The sequence below is a fragment of the Strigops habroptila genome, chromosome 5 (genome assembly GCF_004027225.2).
Source record: "Strigops habroptila isolate Jane chromosome 5, bStrHab1.2.pri, whole genome shotgun sequence".
In the NCBI taxonomy this organism is placed as follows: domain Eukaryota; kingdom Metazoa; phylum Chordata; class Aves; order Psittaciformes; family Psittacidae; genus Strigops; species Strigops habroptila.
In genome coordinates, this window is record NC_044281.2 from 71,873,213 (window position 1) to 71,887,118 (window position 13,906).

At 38.1% G+C, this 13,906-nt stretch overlaps 1 protein-coding gene across 1 annotated transcript in view; it reads left to right on the forward strand.

The window, feature by feature from the left end:
• The window catches only part of SMC3 (structural maintenance of chromosomes 3), a 30,218-nt gene extending 17,212 nt beyond the window's left edge, over positions 1-13,006 (forward strand). Inside the window, exons 18-29 of the mRNA XM_030487031.1 lie at positions 541-691; positions 1,769-1,921; positions 4,150-4,301; positions 4,521-4,679; positions 5,375-5,482; positions 5,881-5,989; positions 6,662-6,909; positions 7,024-7,236; positions 7,941-8,132; positions 8,309-8,486; positions 9,054-9,160; positions 9,464-13,006. Of these exons, the coding sequence (XP_030342891.1) occupies positions 541-691; positions 1,769-1,921; positions 4,150-4,301; positions 4,521-4,679; positions 5,375-5,482; positions 5,881-5,989; positions 6,662-6,909; positions 7,024-7,236; positions 7,941-8,132; positions 8,309-8,486; positions 9,054-9,160; positions 9,464-9,535 (1,842 nt within the window). The 3' untranslated portion in view covers positions 9,536-13,006. The remainder of the gene's footprint in view (positions 1-540; positions 692-1,768; positions 1,922-4,149; positions 4,302-4,520; positions 4,680-5,374; positions 5,483-5,880; positions 5,990-6,661; positions 6,910-7,023; positions 7,237-7,940; positions 8,133-8,308; positions 8,487-9,053; positions 9,161-9,463) is intronic.
• Positions 13,007-13,906: the final 900 nt, after the last annotated feature.

Here is a 13,906-nt window from a genome sequence, read left to right on the forward strand (position 1 = left end):
GAAAGGAATGATTTTTTTGAGCAGAAAAATTTGTTACTGCCAATTTCTGATCCTTACTCAGCTGTTTCAGTAGCAATTGAATCCTCAGATGAGATTCATGACAGACTCTTAGTTGACTTAAGGCTCAAGCCCACCATTAAAAGCTAAAATTGCAAAATGTTGCACTTAATTTCCATAGAGTATTTATGTGTTTCTTGGGAATGTTCAGCCAGTGTGTCATCCTTCTACCAACTGACAGCTGGTTTTTTCCAAGGTATCATTCACACTATTGTGCTTTTGAGTTCAGGGTTTGACATATTGTATGTAAATAATGATACACACAGCTCCAGAAGTCTTCATTCTAGAAGATTATTGCCTGTGAAGCCAATTCAGTGAATATGCTATGCTTAACTTTCAGGCTAGAGTGTATTCCATTTTCTACTCTTGATAGTAGTTCCTTTTCTCCAGGGATCTCTTGAATACTAATATATGAATTAGTTGCAATATATGTGCCATATTTGTATCAATATGTTCTTCTCATTAAAATCGCTCTCATTTCAGGATGCCATTCCTATGATCAGTAAACTGAGATACAATCCAAGATTTGACAAAGCTTTCAAACATGTTTTTGGAAAGACTCTAATTTGTCGTAGCATGGAAGTGTCTACCCAGCTGGCCAGAGCTTTCACTATGGATTGTATTACTCTGGAAGGTAAATATTGCAGTTTTATAAATTATTTATTGTAAAAACAGAATCCCTGAAATGTGAGGCTCATTAAACATGGTCCGTTAGTGTTGTCCAAATAAGATTATTTTAAACAATAGTGTGCTTGACTGAGATGTACAACGTTGCACTTGGTTAAGTACACGCTTCACAGAATCATAGAATAGTTTGGGTTGGAAAGGACCTTCAGATCATCTAATTCCAACACCCCTGCTATGGGCAGGGACACCTCACAGCAGACCATGTCGCCCAAGCCGTTGAATTTTCTTAGGATCTAAAATTAGTAGCTATGTATCTCCATCCTGAGAATTGTAAAGCAGATTAGGTTTGAATTCATCCAATTTGTTTTATCCAATTGAACAGGCATTTATTTTCCACAAACTCAAACCAGTGTTTAGGGTGCGAGTGTACAGTCTTAATTACTGAGAAGTGCAAGGTGAATTCTTCTCTGTAGTAGACACATTTGCATGCTCTGTTCTCTGAAGTAATCTGTATCTCTTGTCAGTTGCCTGGAGGGCAGATTCCCTGCAGGCTTATTGTTGTCTTCTTGTCTTGAAGTCAATATGAAAACTTCCTAAGGATGTCTGAGGAGGAAATGATTAATTTTTCAGGAACATCATACTCCACAGCCACAGATGCTGCTAATTACTCAGCTCCCTTTCTGTCTCACAGAGATCTGAGATTACTTTGTGGTGTTCTTTAACTGATAGTGCTAGACATTTGCATTTTCCACTTCATGGAAGTATTTTTTTCCTTAGAGCTGCATGGTTTCAGAAGTTAATTCAAAACAAGCAAAAAAATTTAGGTCATGCTTAAAGGAGATCATAGGAGTCTGTGTTGGCCTTGAGAAAGGAAATGCACTTTAAACCGAATACAAAAATAAACATTGCAGTTTATCACAGTCTGTGATTGCTGTAAACACATATATGTGATTCCTGACACTGATGTGGTGCTTCTGTAGGTTAGTTGAGATGTTCTAGTTAATCTGCCAAGTTGTATTGGAGAAAGTGCTCTGAACATACGACAAGTGTAGAGTGTGCAGTTAATTGTCTGTTATGCTCTTAGGTGACCAGGTCAGCCATCGCGGTGCTTTGACTGGAGGTTACTACGACACCAGGAAGTCTCGGCTTGAGTTGCAGAAAGATGTTAGAAAGGCAGAAGAAGAACTTGGTGAACTCGAAGCAAAACTCAACGAAAACTTACGCAGAAACATTGAAAATATCCTTTTGTTCTTGGGGAAAGGTGGTAGGATTGCACAGCTGCTGTTTTGCAGTAATAGAAAAAAAAAAGAGGTTAACTTTTGTTAGTGTTACATGTTAGCTGTGGCATCTATTTTGACTGTTGCTCATACAGCCTGGTTCTATATATCACTGTAGGGATTTTAGTGACAAAGAAAACAGTACAACCAGTGAAGGTAACAGATTTTAAACACATCTTTTGTTTTTTAGATCATTGCAGCTCGTTAAGAAATAGTTTCTATACCACTGATTTTTTTCCTATACCACTGCTGTTAACTTGTTGGTGAAACTTCCATTCTGGGAAAACTTGACTGAAAAATAGTAATTGGAACAATACCTTTTCCAATAGTTTGCTTCAGTGATTGGCTGGCACTGTAGGCTTCAGGTAAAAAGGAGCTTTAGTAATTTGTCCCTGTTAAAATTTGATCCTTAAAGCTTAGAGATGAGGTTAAACTCTAGAGTATGAGGCTTTCTGTTCCTTCTAGGGTTTGTTGCACTAACTCCTATACCCAGATACCCTTGTTATCTGCGTTAATCTTCACTGCTTCTTGTGACTCACACAATATTTTTAGTGCTTGTGTCCTGAATTGGTGTCTTACATAGTCCACTTGCACTGTGAGGAGGAGATGGAGAGCATTATATTATAATTAAGCTCTGAGTTGCTCGACGGTTTGGTCTTTTCAGCATCTTTGTACAAATGTTCAAGTAACCGTCACCTTTTTCTCTAATCCCTTTAATGCTACAGCATGCATGAATTCTAGATCTTGGATCTCAAAAGGACAAGGGAGGCTTATTCTATTTTCTCCTCCATTATCCAGGTCATTCTGTCTCTTGAACTAAATTCCTTTGTTTTCTGACCTGCAGCAGTGCATTAGAGACATTTTCGGGGCAGCAGATAAGCAGAACACTGAAACTGGTGCTTAGATCTGCAGCTGATTAGCAAAACTTTAAAAGTACGTACCTTAAGTCAGTGGAAGAATGTCAAAATGGCCAGTTAAACATGACTTAAATAGACTGAACTTGCCAACTGGCTTTACATGCACCAGCAATAATGGATGCTTTTCACTCTTCTCATTACTCCCTGTAGGCAATGTGCAGGACCCAATTTGTGTATCTACAGTTATGTATTTAAGTGTGGCATTTTCTCCTTCTTTAGGTCTTTTTAAAACCATATGCCTACATATCTGTAGTTTAGAAAAGATTTGTGCAGAAAGTATTTTTAACACTACTCCTAGTGTGCATTGTACAGGTAGCCTGCTTTTTGTAACTAAGAATGGGAGCTTGAATTCCTGTTGCTTGTAGTTAAATTCACCTTAATCGCTTTGGTTCCGGTATAGTTGAACTTTTAACAGGGGCTGCTGTTCTGGAACTGAGAAATCTTTCTTGCTATCATTTAAGTCAAAATCCTTAGGTCTGGGTTTCTTTTTGAGGTGGGATCTATAGGGGATGTAGGTAGCATGCTCTCTGGCATACTCTTCAGCTGTGGTAGATCAGTGACTATTAAGAGCTGTTACTGCAGTCTGAGAGTAACTTTAAGGACGTAACAAAACAGACCTCAGTTGTTTCGAAAGTAAAATGTGCATTCCTACTAACTTCCTGTTCTGTAGCTCATTCAGTTTTCCCAAAATGTTTGTGAGTGTTCTACTGTAACCTCTTCTTAGGGGAATTGCTTAGTTTTTAGGGCATTTAGTTGAGGTCATGTTAAAATAAACATTGTAGTGGGAGTATCATGATGTTATCCATCCAACATAAGTTAAAACAGAATCTTCTGCAAGCCCTGCACCATGACTTAAGCCGTTATATCAAAATTAGCACAAAAAAATTATACTTTTTGCCTCAGAATTGAGTAAGGAATAATTGTTGGTGTTCTTATATTTCTTTTTAAACGTAGGCATCTGCTCCTCTTTATTTTATAAGCCCTGAGTTTCCCTTACAAGTTCAAATGTATCCCTATATTTTTGAGTACCACATTGTAAAATTAACAGCGAAACGAAGCTTTCCTTGTTTGTTCTTGGTGTTGATAAGGGTGCTCAGGTCACTTTGGTTCTTGATTTCCCCCATGCAACTGAATATTTTTGTTTTTATGGGTATTTTGGTTGTTTTTTATTTTGATGGCAGCTAAATGTGCCAAACAATAACAACTGAAGGTACTAGCAGGTATAATACAGCTTTTGCAACACGGATGGAGTTTTCCTTAGCCCGCGGTATGGATTAACAATGAGATTGACCAGCTAATGAACCAAATGCAGCAAATTGAGACACAGCAGAGAAAGTTCAAAGCCTCTCGAGACAGTATTTTGTCAGAGATGAAAATGCTGAAGGAGAAAAGGCAGCAGTCTGAAAAGACCTTTATGCCTAAGGTATAGTACAGGGATATTGAAAGCTGTTACTGGTTTTATATATAATTGTTTCACTAAGATTACTGTTAAACTTGCCTTCCTTTCTGTTTAACATCATAGTATGAAAAGATGACTAGAGATATATGTCACAAAACCACGTTTATGTAAACAGAAAAGTGGAATTCAAATAAAATTGGAGATTGCTCTAAGGAATGATTTTGTCTCGTATCTGTTCCATAGCAACGCAGTTTGCAGAGCTTGGAGGCAAGTTTACATGCTATGGAGTCAACTAGAGAATCATTAAAAGCAGAACTGGGGACTGATTTGTTGTCTCAGCTCAGTCTTGAAGACCAGAAACGTGTGGATGCTCTTAATGATGAAATTCGCCAACTACAGCAAGTAAGGAAACAAAAATGTCTTGCCATTAAATGTTGTACCTTACTTTCCCATAAACTTTTGTCCTTTTGTGTGAAAAGTCACTTATGAATATAGTGTGATTAGTGTTTCATCAGAAGTAGGCAGGCATGTTTGGAGCTTACCTGCAAAGTGTATTTACATGTTTTTCTCAAATGCTGGGTGAGTTTTCCAAGCTGTATTGGGTGAGAATTATGGCTACTTATGTTAAATCAGTAGTTTCCTTGCTCCTAGGCTTGGACTTTACAAAAAATAAATAGATATCATCTGAAAAGAATGATGAACAGATTGGGAAAATAAAACAATGCCTTTAAGCAGCTGGGAGATGAGATAAAAACCAAGGTTATGTCTGACGATTGTGGTGTTGAAAAAATACTACTTAAATATAGGCTGTAAAGCTCTTCCAGGTTTAAGAATTGGATTCTGATGCTAATAAAGTTTAAGAAACTTACTGATTTGTGTGGTTGACTTTTACACTAAACAACTATACAAATACTTACCATTTGGTTCTTTTCTACCTGATAAAATTAGAGCAACAGTCCAAAGAGCTGTGTGATATTTTGTGCAATTCTGTGCGAGAATAGTGTGAAGAGCATTTTTTGTCTTAATTTTTTAACAAGGAAAAAATGGGTTTTTAGGAGTGAGATAAGGCAGTTAATACTTTCTTTTTATTTTCCCAGGAAAACAGACAGCTTTTGAATGAGAGGATTAAACTAGAAGGCATTATCACAAGAGTTGAAACATATCTCAATGAGAACCTGAGAAAACGCTTAGACCAAGTGGAACAAGTAAGGGATTTTCTCTTACATGTGCTTTTACAATCTGTTTTTTTGTTTATTTCCAGGGCTTTACCATAGTGATCGTTCGATAAATATTCATTACCCTGCATTAACTGGGATAGGTTTTGCTTCCCTATGTACAAGCAGAGTTCAGTGTTTTACTGAAATTTCAGCACAGTATATTAGGCATGTGAATTTTTGACGCATCCTGCTCTGAATATACAACCTATAGATAAACAGGACCATCATTGTGACAGATTGGTTTGAAAATCCAACTATTCTCTAAAACTTTATTAAAATATTTAATGCAGTTATTTGTAGAGTAGCAGAAGATGACTCGTTCATCTGGCTTACACTTTTGTTTCCCCTCTGTGCTGAAGCTTGGTGGCATTTACTTTGTCCCATAGGAACTGAATGAGCTTCGAGAAACAGAAGGTGGCACAGTTCTTACTGCCACGACATCGGAACTTGAGGCTATTAACAAGCGAGTGAAAGATACACTGGCACGGTCAGATGGTTGGTAGCATCATTTATTTTTCTTTTGAAAGAAAATTCTGCAGGGTTTTGAAAGTTCACAACATACCATATTTTGGTTTAGAAATAGACCATAATATGAGACGTAATTGTTAATGTCACATGTGCTGTAGTAGTTACATAGTATGTAACGGGTTTTTGGAACTTCAATGGAACAAGATTTTGTGCGTGTCGTACATAAAAGAAAGTGTCCACAGTTGCACACTGTAATACCAGGAAGTATGTGTTGGTGATAACAGGGTTCTGGGCATAGTACTTTTGAAGCAACCTTTATACAAGCACTATCTTGTATAGTTAGAATCATAGAATCATAGAATAGTAAGGGTTGGAAATTTCGTCTAACCTGTCTAAACCCAAGTTGCTGTCAAATAGGAAATAACATCTGTAGGACTCAAACTTTTTTGCTTCTCTTTCTAGACTTTAATAATATGACTTTAGTACATTTTTGGTTTGTTTTTTTTTTAAGCCATATATTCCTAGTGAAAAAGAGAGAGGGATTTTGAGCTTTCTGTCTTTCATTTGACTTTCTACTCCTTAATATTTTTCTTTAGGTTATCTTTTTGTTTCGTAAAAACTTGACTGGATAATTGCTGATTTTATGCAGGCTTGTAAGACTTACCACTTTGGGTTTTGTGCTCTCATTCAATATCTCAGATCTGGATAATTCCATTGACAAAACAGAAGCAGGAATTAAAGAGCTCCAAAAGAGCATGGAACGCTGGAAGAACATGGAAAAGGAGCATATGGATGCCATTAACCATGATACAAAAGAACTTGAAAAAATGACTAACAGGCAAGGCATGCTCCTCAAGAAGAAAGAGGAATGCATGAAGAAGATCCGAGAGTTGGGTTCCCTTCCACAGGAGGCTTTTGAAAAGTATCAGACTTTAAGTTTAAAACAGGTAATAAGTGGGCTTGGTTTCATGACCTGAAATATTACTGTCACATACATCTTGAATGTCAAATGTGGCTAGAATTGCAAGTCACTTGGATACTTTAATGTTTTCCATTTACAGTTGTTCCGCAAACTGGAGCAGTGCAATACAGAACTGAAGAAATACAGTCACGTCAATAAAAAAGCTTTAGATCAGTTTGTGAACTTCTCAGAGCAGAAGGAAAAATTGATAAAAAGACAAGAGGAACTAGACAGGGGCTACAAATCCATCATGGAACTGATGAATGTCCTTGAGCTCAGGAAATATGAGGCTATTCAGCTGACTTTCAAACAGGTAACAAACCGGCAACAAATGTAAAGATGCTGGGGCTGAAATCAAATTGTCCCATTATGTAGCAGCTGTATGGGAAGAAGCAAATATTAAGTGCATCTGTAATAACAGAAGGCAGTATCATGTAATGAGGTTTGGGGGTTTTAAATACTGGTAAGGAAATAGGCTAGCATTTTAAACAGGTGCTCATCTTGGTTGTATTACAACTCTGGCTTTACTTAAAACCTCTTAGATTCACCAGGAAGGAAGTATTTTTGTGCTACATACGGTCCTTAATGGGAAATGTCTGGTGAAGAGCTCTGCACCAAATCCATTCCCCAGATTTAGTAAAAGTAATTCCTAGTGTTAACAAAGGGTCTTAACTACAAAGTGTGTGAAGTCTTCTCTTAAATGGTCATTTGCTTAACTGAGATCTCATCTGAAGTTTACTGAAATAAATCATACTTGCTTTTGCTGCTGTTCTATGTTTTAATTTACCATTTTCCTGGAAAAACTTACAAAAATTCTCATACTACAAGAACAGTTGCCTTAGATGCTTTTAAACCAACTCTGTATAGCATATGTTTCTCACTTCTAATTCTGCTTACGATGAACGTGGATTTCTGCTTTGAAGCAGATTCAGAGTGTGATCATATAAAAACAGCTGTTGTCTGCATTGGATTTCACTATGTAAAAATGAGCTGGTGTATTGACTGTTTCTTTTTTAGGTGTCGAAAAATTTCAGTGAAGTATTCCAGAAGTTAGTCCCTGGTGGCAAGGCCACGTTAGTGATGAAGAAAGGAGACGTGGAGGGCAATCAGTCCCAGGATGAAGGTGAAGGCAGCACTGAGAGTGAAAGGGGATCAGGATCTCAGAGCAGTGTTCCATCTGTAGACCAGTTCACTGGAGTTGGCATAAGGGTAAGGAAAAATACTTGTGTTTCAGTACTTGGAGTACTCTGAATATTTGTTTAGATTGCTGTTTAAGTATATTCTTAAAAAGCAAGGTTTAATTGGTCCTGTTCATTTACTATAATAGGAAGAGATGTTATGGTTTAATATTCTGAAGTCATCTTGCTGTTGCATTGTTTTCTTAGGTATCGTTCACAGGGAAGCAGGGCGAAATGAGAGAAATGCAGCAACTTTCAGGTGGACAGAAATCCTTGGTGGCCCTAGCCCTGATATTTGCTATCCAGAAATGTGACCCAGCTCCATTTTACTTGTTTGATGAAATCGACCAAGCCTTGGATGCTCAGCACAGAAAAGCTGTTTCAGGTACCTGTCAGCCTTTTATTCATCTTCATCGTGGCTGAAGGTGATAGTTTGTCATCTTATCTCTGATGTTTAAGGTAAAAGCTTTTAATCATAAAGGCACATTTTTTTGATATCCCAACATTAGAATTTATTAGAATTAGAATTTAACTTGGTGCCTTCTGAAGCTTTCATCGACTTGGTTTTAGGTAGAAGCTCTGTATTGTCTACTGTATTTAAAGGGACTACACTTCAGTGTGGTGGAAATAGCCCTGGTTTTAAGTGTAGTTTCATTTAATAAAAATGAACTTTCATCTCATTGCATCATTGGAAAAGTGCTTACTCTGGTTTTAATCATTGAAGTTTTAATACCCCACTGCTTTTGCCGAGTGGCTGTATTTCTCCGAGTTGATACTGGAATTAATGATGATACTTAAAAACCTGGTATGGATCCTTTCTTGATTTGTGTTTTATTAACCAAAACCTTGTTTTGATTAAGGAATAGCAAACTCTTTACCTGTCTCATATTAAGACCTGTCCTGCTTTATTGAAAAGATAACATTACTAAAAAATCTTTGTGTTCTTTCTTAGATATGATTATGGAACTAGCTGAACATGCTCAGTTTATTACAACAACTTTCAGGCCTGAACTGCTCGAGTCAGCTGACAAGTTCTATGGTGTAAAATTCAGAAACAAGGTAAATATGTTACAGTGTTTACTGGGAGCCTTATCAGGTTCTGCATTTGAGACTTGATTTAACAGGAGTTCAAAGTGGGATCAGTCTTATTCAGTGATGGATTTCTAGTTATATCACAGTCTTGTGTGAAAGTTCTCTCCCTGAAGAAGAATTCATGTATCTTGATGTATCTTGTTATGTTCTTTAAAGGAAATGAGAATTGATTATAGGCCTGCTCCTGACTCTTGGAGCCTTCAGGAATAAGTCTGTTTTACTCTGCAGGAGATAACTGTAATAACTGTTTACTTCTTTTTGTTCCACCAGGTTAGTCATATTGATGTGATCACGGCAGAAATGGCCAAAGACTTTGTAGAAGATGACACCACGCATGGTTAAATGAAACTGTACTTACTGCTTGTTTGGAAGATGTGTATAGTGCTATGTTTATGCCAAGGACCTGTAAATTTGAAATAAGAAGTATTTAGTCCTCGTTTAAAATAGCTTTTGAACATACATTTTAACCAAGACCCCAGAAGGCTTAGTTTCGAAGGAGCTTGAGTATCCATTTTGTCTCTGTTGCTGTATTTTATAAGATAACTGTTAATGTTACCTTTATACAGTACCTGTAGTTTGGAAATTTTATTCTCTTCCCTCAAACCTTTTGTAAAGTGTCTGTTGCTGTTTTAAAGCTCTTCAGAAAGTGCTAGCTCTTCCTTCTTAAGTATAATTTTATCATTTCTATTGCCTCACATGAGTTTTTTTTTTTAATGGCTTCAATTAAAATGATTGGTTTTATTGCTGTAACTTGTATACATTAAGTTTTTGGTTTATGTTGTCTTCAGAGAATTCCACTGAGACGGAGTAAATGCTGTTTGGTCATATTGGGCCTGCGTATTTCAGCAGTATGAGACAAAGCAATTCTTTCAAGCCATTCTTCTCTTCTCCCCCCGCCTTTTGCACATTGCCAAGGCCAGCAGATAACTGCCCCAAATCTGAGCTTGTCAAAATTCATAGTGTTCTGGTTACTAAACTCAAAAAAAACCGCGCAGTAAGATTCAGAAGATACTGAAAAGTCTGAAAAGACCCTGGAAATCTTACCAAAACAAATCACAGCCCCCTCTTTTTTTTCCTGGCACCTTGGCCAGTGTAACAATTCCTCCATCATATCCCTTCAGCCTGAAAGACCAGCAGAACTTGGGCCAAGTGACAGTCACCAGTCAAAATATGAGTCTCTTCCTTCTGTCTAGGCTTTTGGCAACGGGGTAGTGAATAATTGGATGTGGTGTTCTGGAAAACTTCAGGTTTTACCATGAGCAATACGTTTCTTAGATAGCAAAGCAGTTGTAAAACCAGAATCAGTTGATGTTGCAATAGTAGATATATATGTAAAAGAAAATAACCTGGAACAGTACCTTATGTAACTTTAAATAGTACAGTGAGAAACAGTGAACTTGTGTATTGCATTTATTCTGTAGGGCACTTTCAACAAAGCAGAAGAATAAAGCTGTCCAATAGGTTTTCATCTGCAAGCACCCTTGCTTCCCACTGAGAAATTTAGGAAGTGCAGGAAGAGAGAGCATGAACTTATCACAGGTCTCCTGAGCTGAGGAGTACGTATATTTGCCATACAAGGCAGGGTAAGAAAAGAATGCTAAAGTTGGTATGGAGTAGCTTCCCCAGGGAATGATAATCATGTAGGAAGTTGCTACCTGCAGTAAGTCTTAAGCCAGAAGGAAGAGGATGTTGTACCTGACATAACAAAGCTTTCTGTAGTTCTGGGGAGTCACTAGCTACATAGTAGGCTTCTCTTAGTGAAGAGAAGCAAGGGTACAAAACATGCAACAAACCTGAAGCCAGAGTAACCCCAAAGTCCCAGAATTTTTAGTCTGTGAATACACTTTATATTCAAGAACCCTGAAGAAATGTATCCTCTGCATAGAGAGTTCTGAATATGCAAAGCATTTCTGAGTTACAGGTGAAATGAGTTCAAAGTCCAGGGAAGGACCTGAAGAACCTTGCCACAGATTCATACCTCAGGTTGACTGATTCCATGCCATTTGATCCGGTGCATGTAAGGACACACTTGAAGTGTCTGTAATCTATGACCGTCAGATACATGACTTGCCTGTGGTAACAGCAGGCTGTGCTTTCAGCTAACTCCATAGGCTTGCCAGTGCTAGGGCATCAGCTTGACAGTTGTTAGTTTGAACTTTGGGAAGAGAGAAGCAGTTCAGAGACTGTGAAGCTGTGCTTATTAAGAAGTGTCATCCTAAATTCATCTAAGTCTGATCATGACTTTTATCAAATAATCTCATTAAAGTGGAAGTAGACTGGTAGAGCAGAGGTGGTTGTGGTTTTGGTTGGGGTTTTTTTTGTACTGTGCTCAGCTTAATGGTGCCTCAGTGCAGCCGAATAACTTGAGTAGTTTGAGCTGTGATAGGAATTTTTCTCTGGGTTGAGTCTAGCATTAAGTTTGTTATCAAGCACTGTAGGACAATGGGTAACAAGCTGGTGGAAACACAACCCAGTGTTCAGTTGTGTTTCCACTTGTCTGTTCTTACTGTATACAGTAAGAACAGACAAGCTTTCAGCTATTGCTTCAAATGTCTTGTCTGCTAAAGACCAAGCTTTAGAAGTACTTACATAAAACTTAGGAGATTGATGAAGACTTTCATAATCCCTTTTCAAGGTAAGTTTGGGGGATGGTGCTTATATTTTAGATTAAACCTATATGACTACTAAACTTAATTCTGTCCTTTAAAAGTGGCATTTCTAGGGAGGCTACTTTCTAAGCTGATAGACACCCTGTTCTGTGAGCAGGCTTCTTTCCACATGCTCGTTCTCAGTGCTGTGGTGCCTTTCTGCTCTGCAGCCACATACTCCAAGAGTGAAAAAACTTAAAGGCATCAGTTCCTTCACCTGATTCACTGAGTGTGTTACCGGTAATGCTGGTGTGAATGGGACTGGAATGGGAAGGGCTGAAACAACACACACCACCTCTTGCAGATGGTAAAGCTCAGCCTTTGTGTGGTGCTGCGGATGCCCTATGGCAAGCTTGGGTTGCTAAAGTTAGGAGGTGTAGTCAGAATTGAAGAAGGATGGAGTAAGGTAGGTTATTTAGCAAAATCCATAGCAGGTCAACTTGAGTGATAGAACTGCATGAAAGGAGGAAAACCAGAACCATCTCTTGCTGTATATTTTAGGAAAGTACAAAGGAGGAAGGATTGTCTTGGAAAAACTGCCAGTATTGTAGAACCTAAAGGAGAATTTTTGGTTTTCCCAATCTGGTTTTGGCCATGGTTAAGGTCAGGAGTGGCAGAGTTTTCTTTGCTGTCTAACCCCTTGTGATTTGCCACAGATTGCTGCATACATCTGAAGACGTGGCATAGCTATTTGTGAAATGCAGCGATCGGAGCAATAGGTTTCCAAGGTGTGTGTTTGTTGTGTTCTCTTTGTGATGGTTCATAGCTGGTCTGCTCAACGTCATAGTTTACAAGTTGCCTTTTCTGTCTGCCAGTGTGTTAAATTATTCCTAGTTCCTAGTTACTGTGTCGTTGGGTTTCTTCATAGGTGTCCTATTTATTCCACCTGGAAGTTGAGGGAAGAATTCAGAGAAACTATACACTTGCTCTGAACTGTAAGGCATCCCAGAAGTGATAGAAATCGTGGGTACCCCATAGTGCATCTACTGTTTATGCTCAGGCAGCCTGGGCTTAGACGTATTGACTGCAGGGTCTGCATGGTGATTGTGGTAGATGCTGCTTAAGCATGGCAACACAGGGCTGGTGGTTGTATTGTGGGCATTGTCAGCAGTACAGCCCCTATTGCCTTAGTGAACTGGGAAAAAATCACTGGTGCTGTGATACAGAAACATGAAACTTGAGAATGTTACCATTTTATTTCCATTTTTCTGGTTATAGTTGTCCTTGTAGTAAAGCACAACTGTTGTATTTCTGGATGTCCACCTGGGGCTGCCTTTCCTACTGGAAGCCTGAACGTCACCTGGAAACTACTGATGTAATGTAACTGCTGAATGTCTTCAATACAGGTGTTCCAGCTGTTAATTCTCTTAGTTATCAATATGTGAACCTTATCAACTGAATTGATGAGGATAGTTCTCATCTCTAATCTCATTCTTCAAGTACTTTGTAAGGTTAAAACCTTTAAGTTGCATATTTTTAATCTTATGTAAATGTTACTAGATGTAGTTTGTATCTTTGGGCAGAAGATGGAGCCAAACTGGACTAAATGCAAAAAAGAAATTTGGTTTATTGTTAAAGTTGAGAGTAAAATAAAAGTTTTTCTATGAGGTTTTTGGAATTCCAGGGACTGTTACAGCGGTCATGAGGATCTTGAACAAATAGAGAAATACAAATTGTAAATAGTTTTACACGGACAAGAATGTAAGTAAATGGGAATAAAGTACACTTTTGGCTTAAAAATGTATAAAAGGCTTCCAGATTTTAATAATTTCCTAAAATGTCCCTGTTGGGTAGAACTGGGCCATTCCAAGAAAAGGTATGCACACATTTATTGCATTGTACAAGTAAGGTAAAAGAAGTCTGTAGAAATTGTCACAGAAGTGACAGTAAGAATCTGGTCCCTTCATGAGAAATGACCAAGAATTCTTTCTAGTGAATGAAGTCATTGTTACCTCCTTGCAGCTGAACCTAAGTGCCTGGGAGGTGATGATTCCCAAGGCAGGGATGAACAGAGGGGATGAGCTGCTTCTGTTAAAATTCTTCCCTCAAATTGGAGGTACGAGTG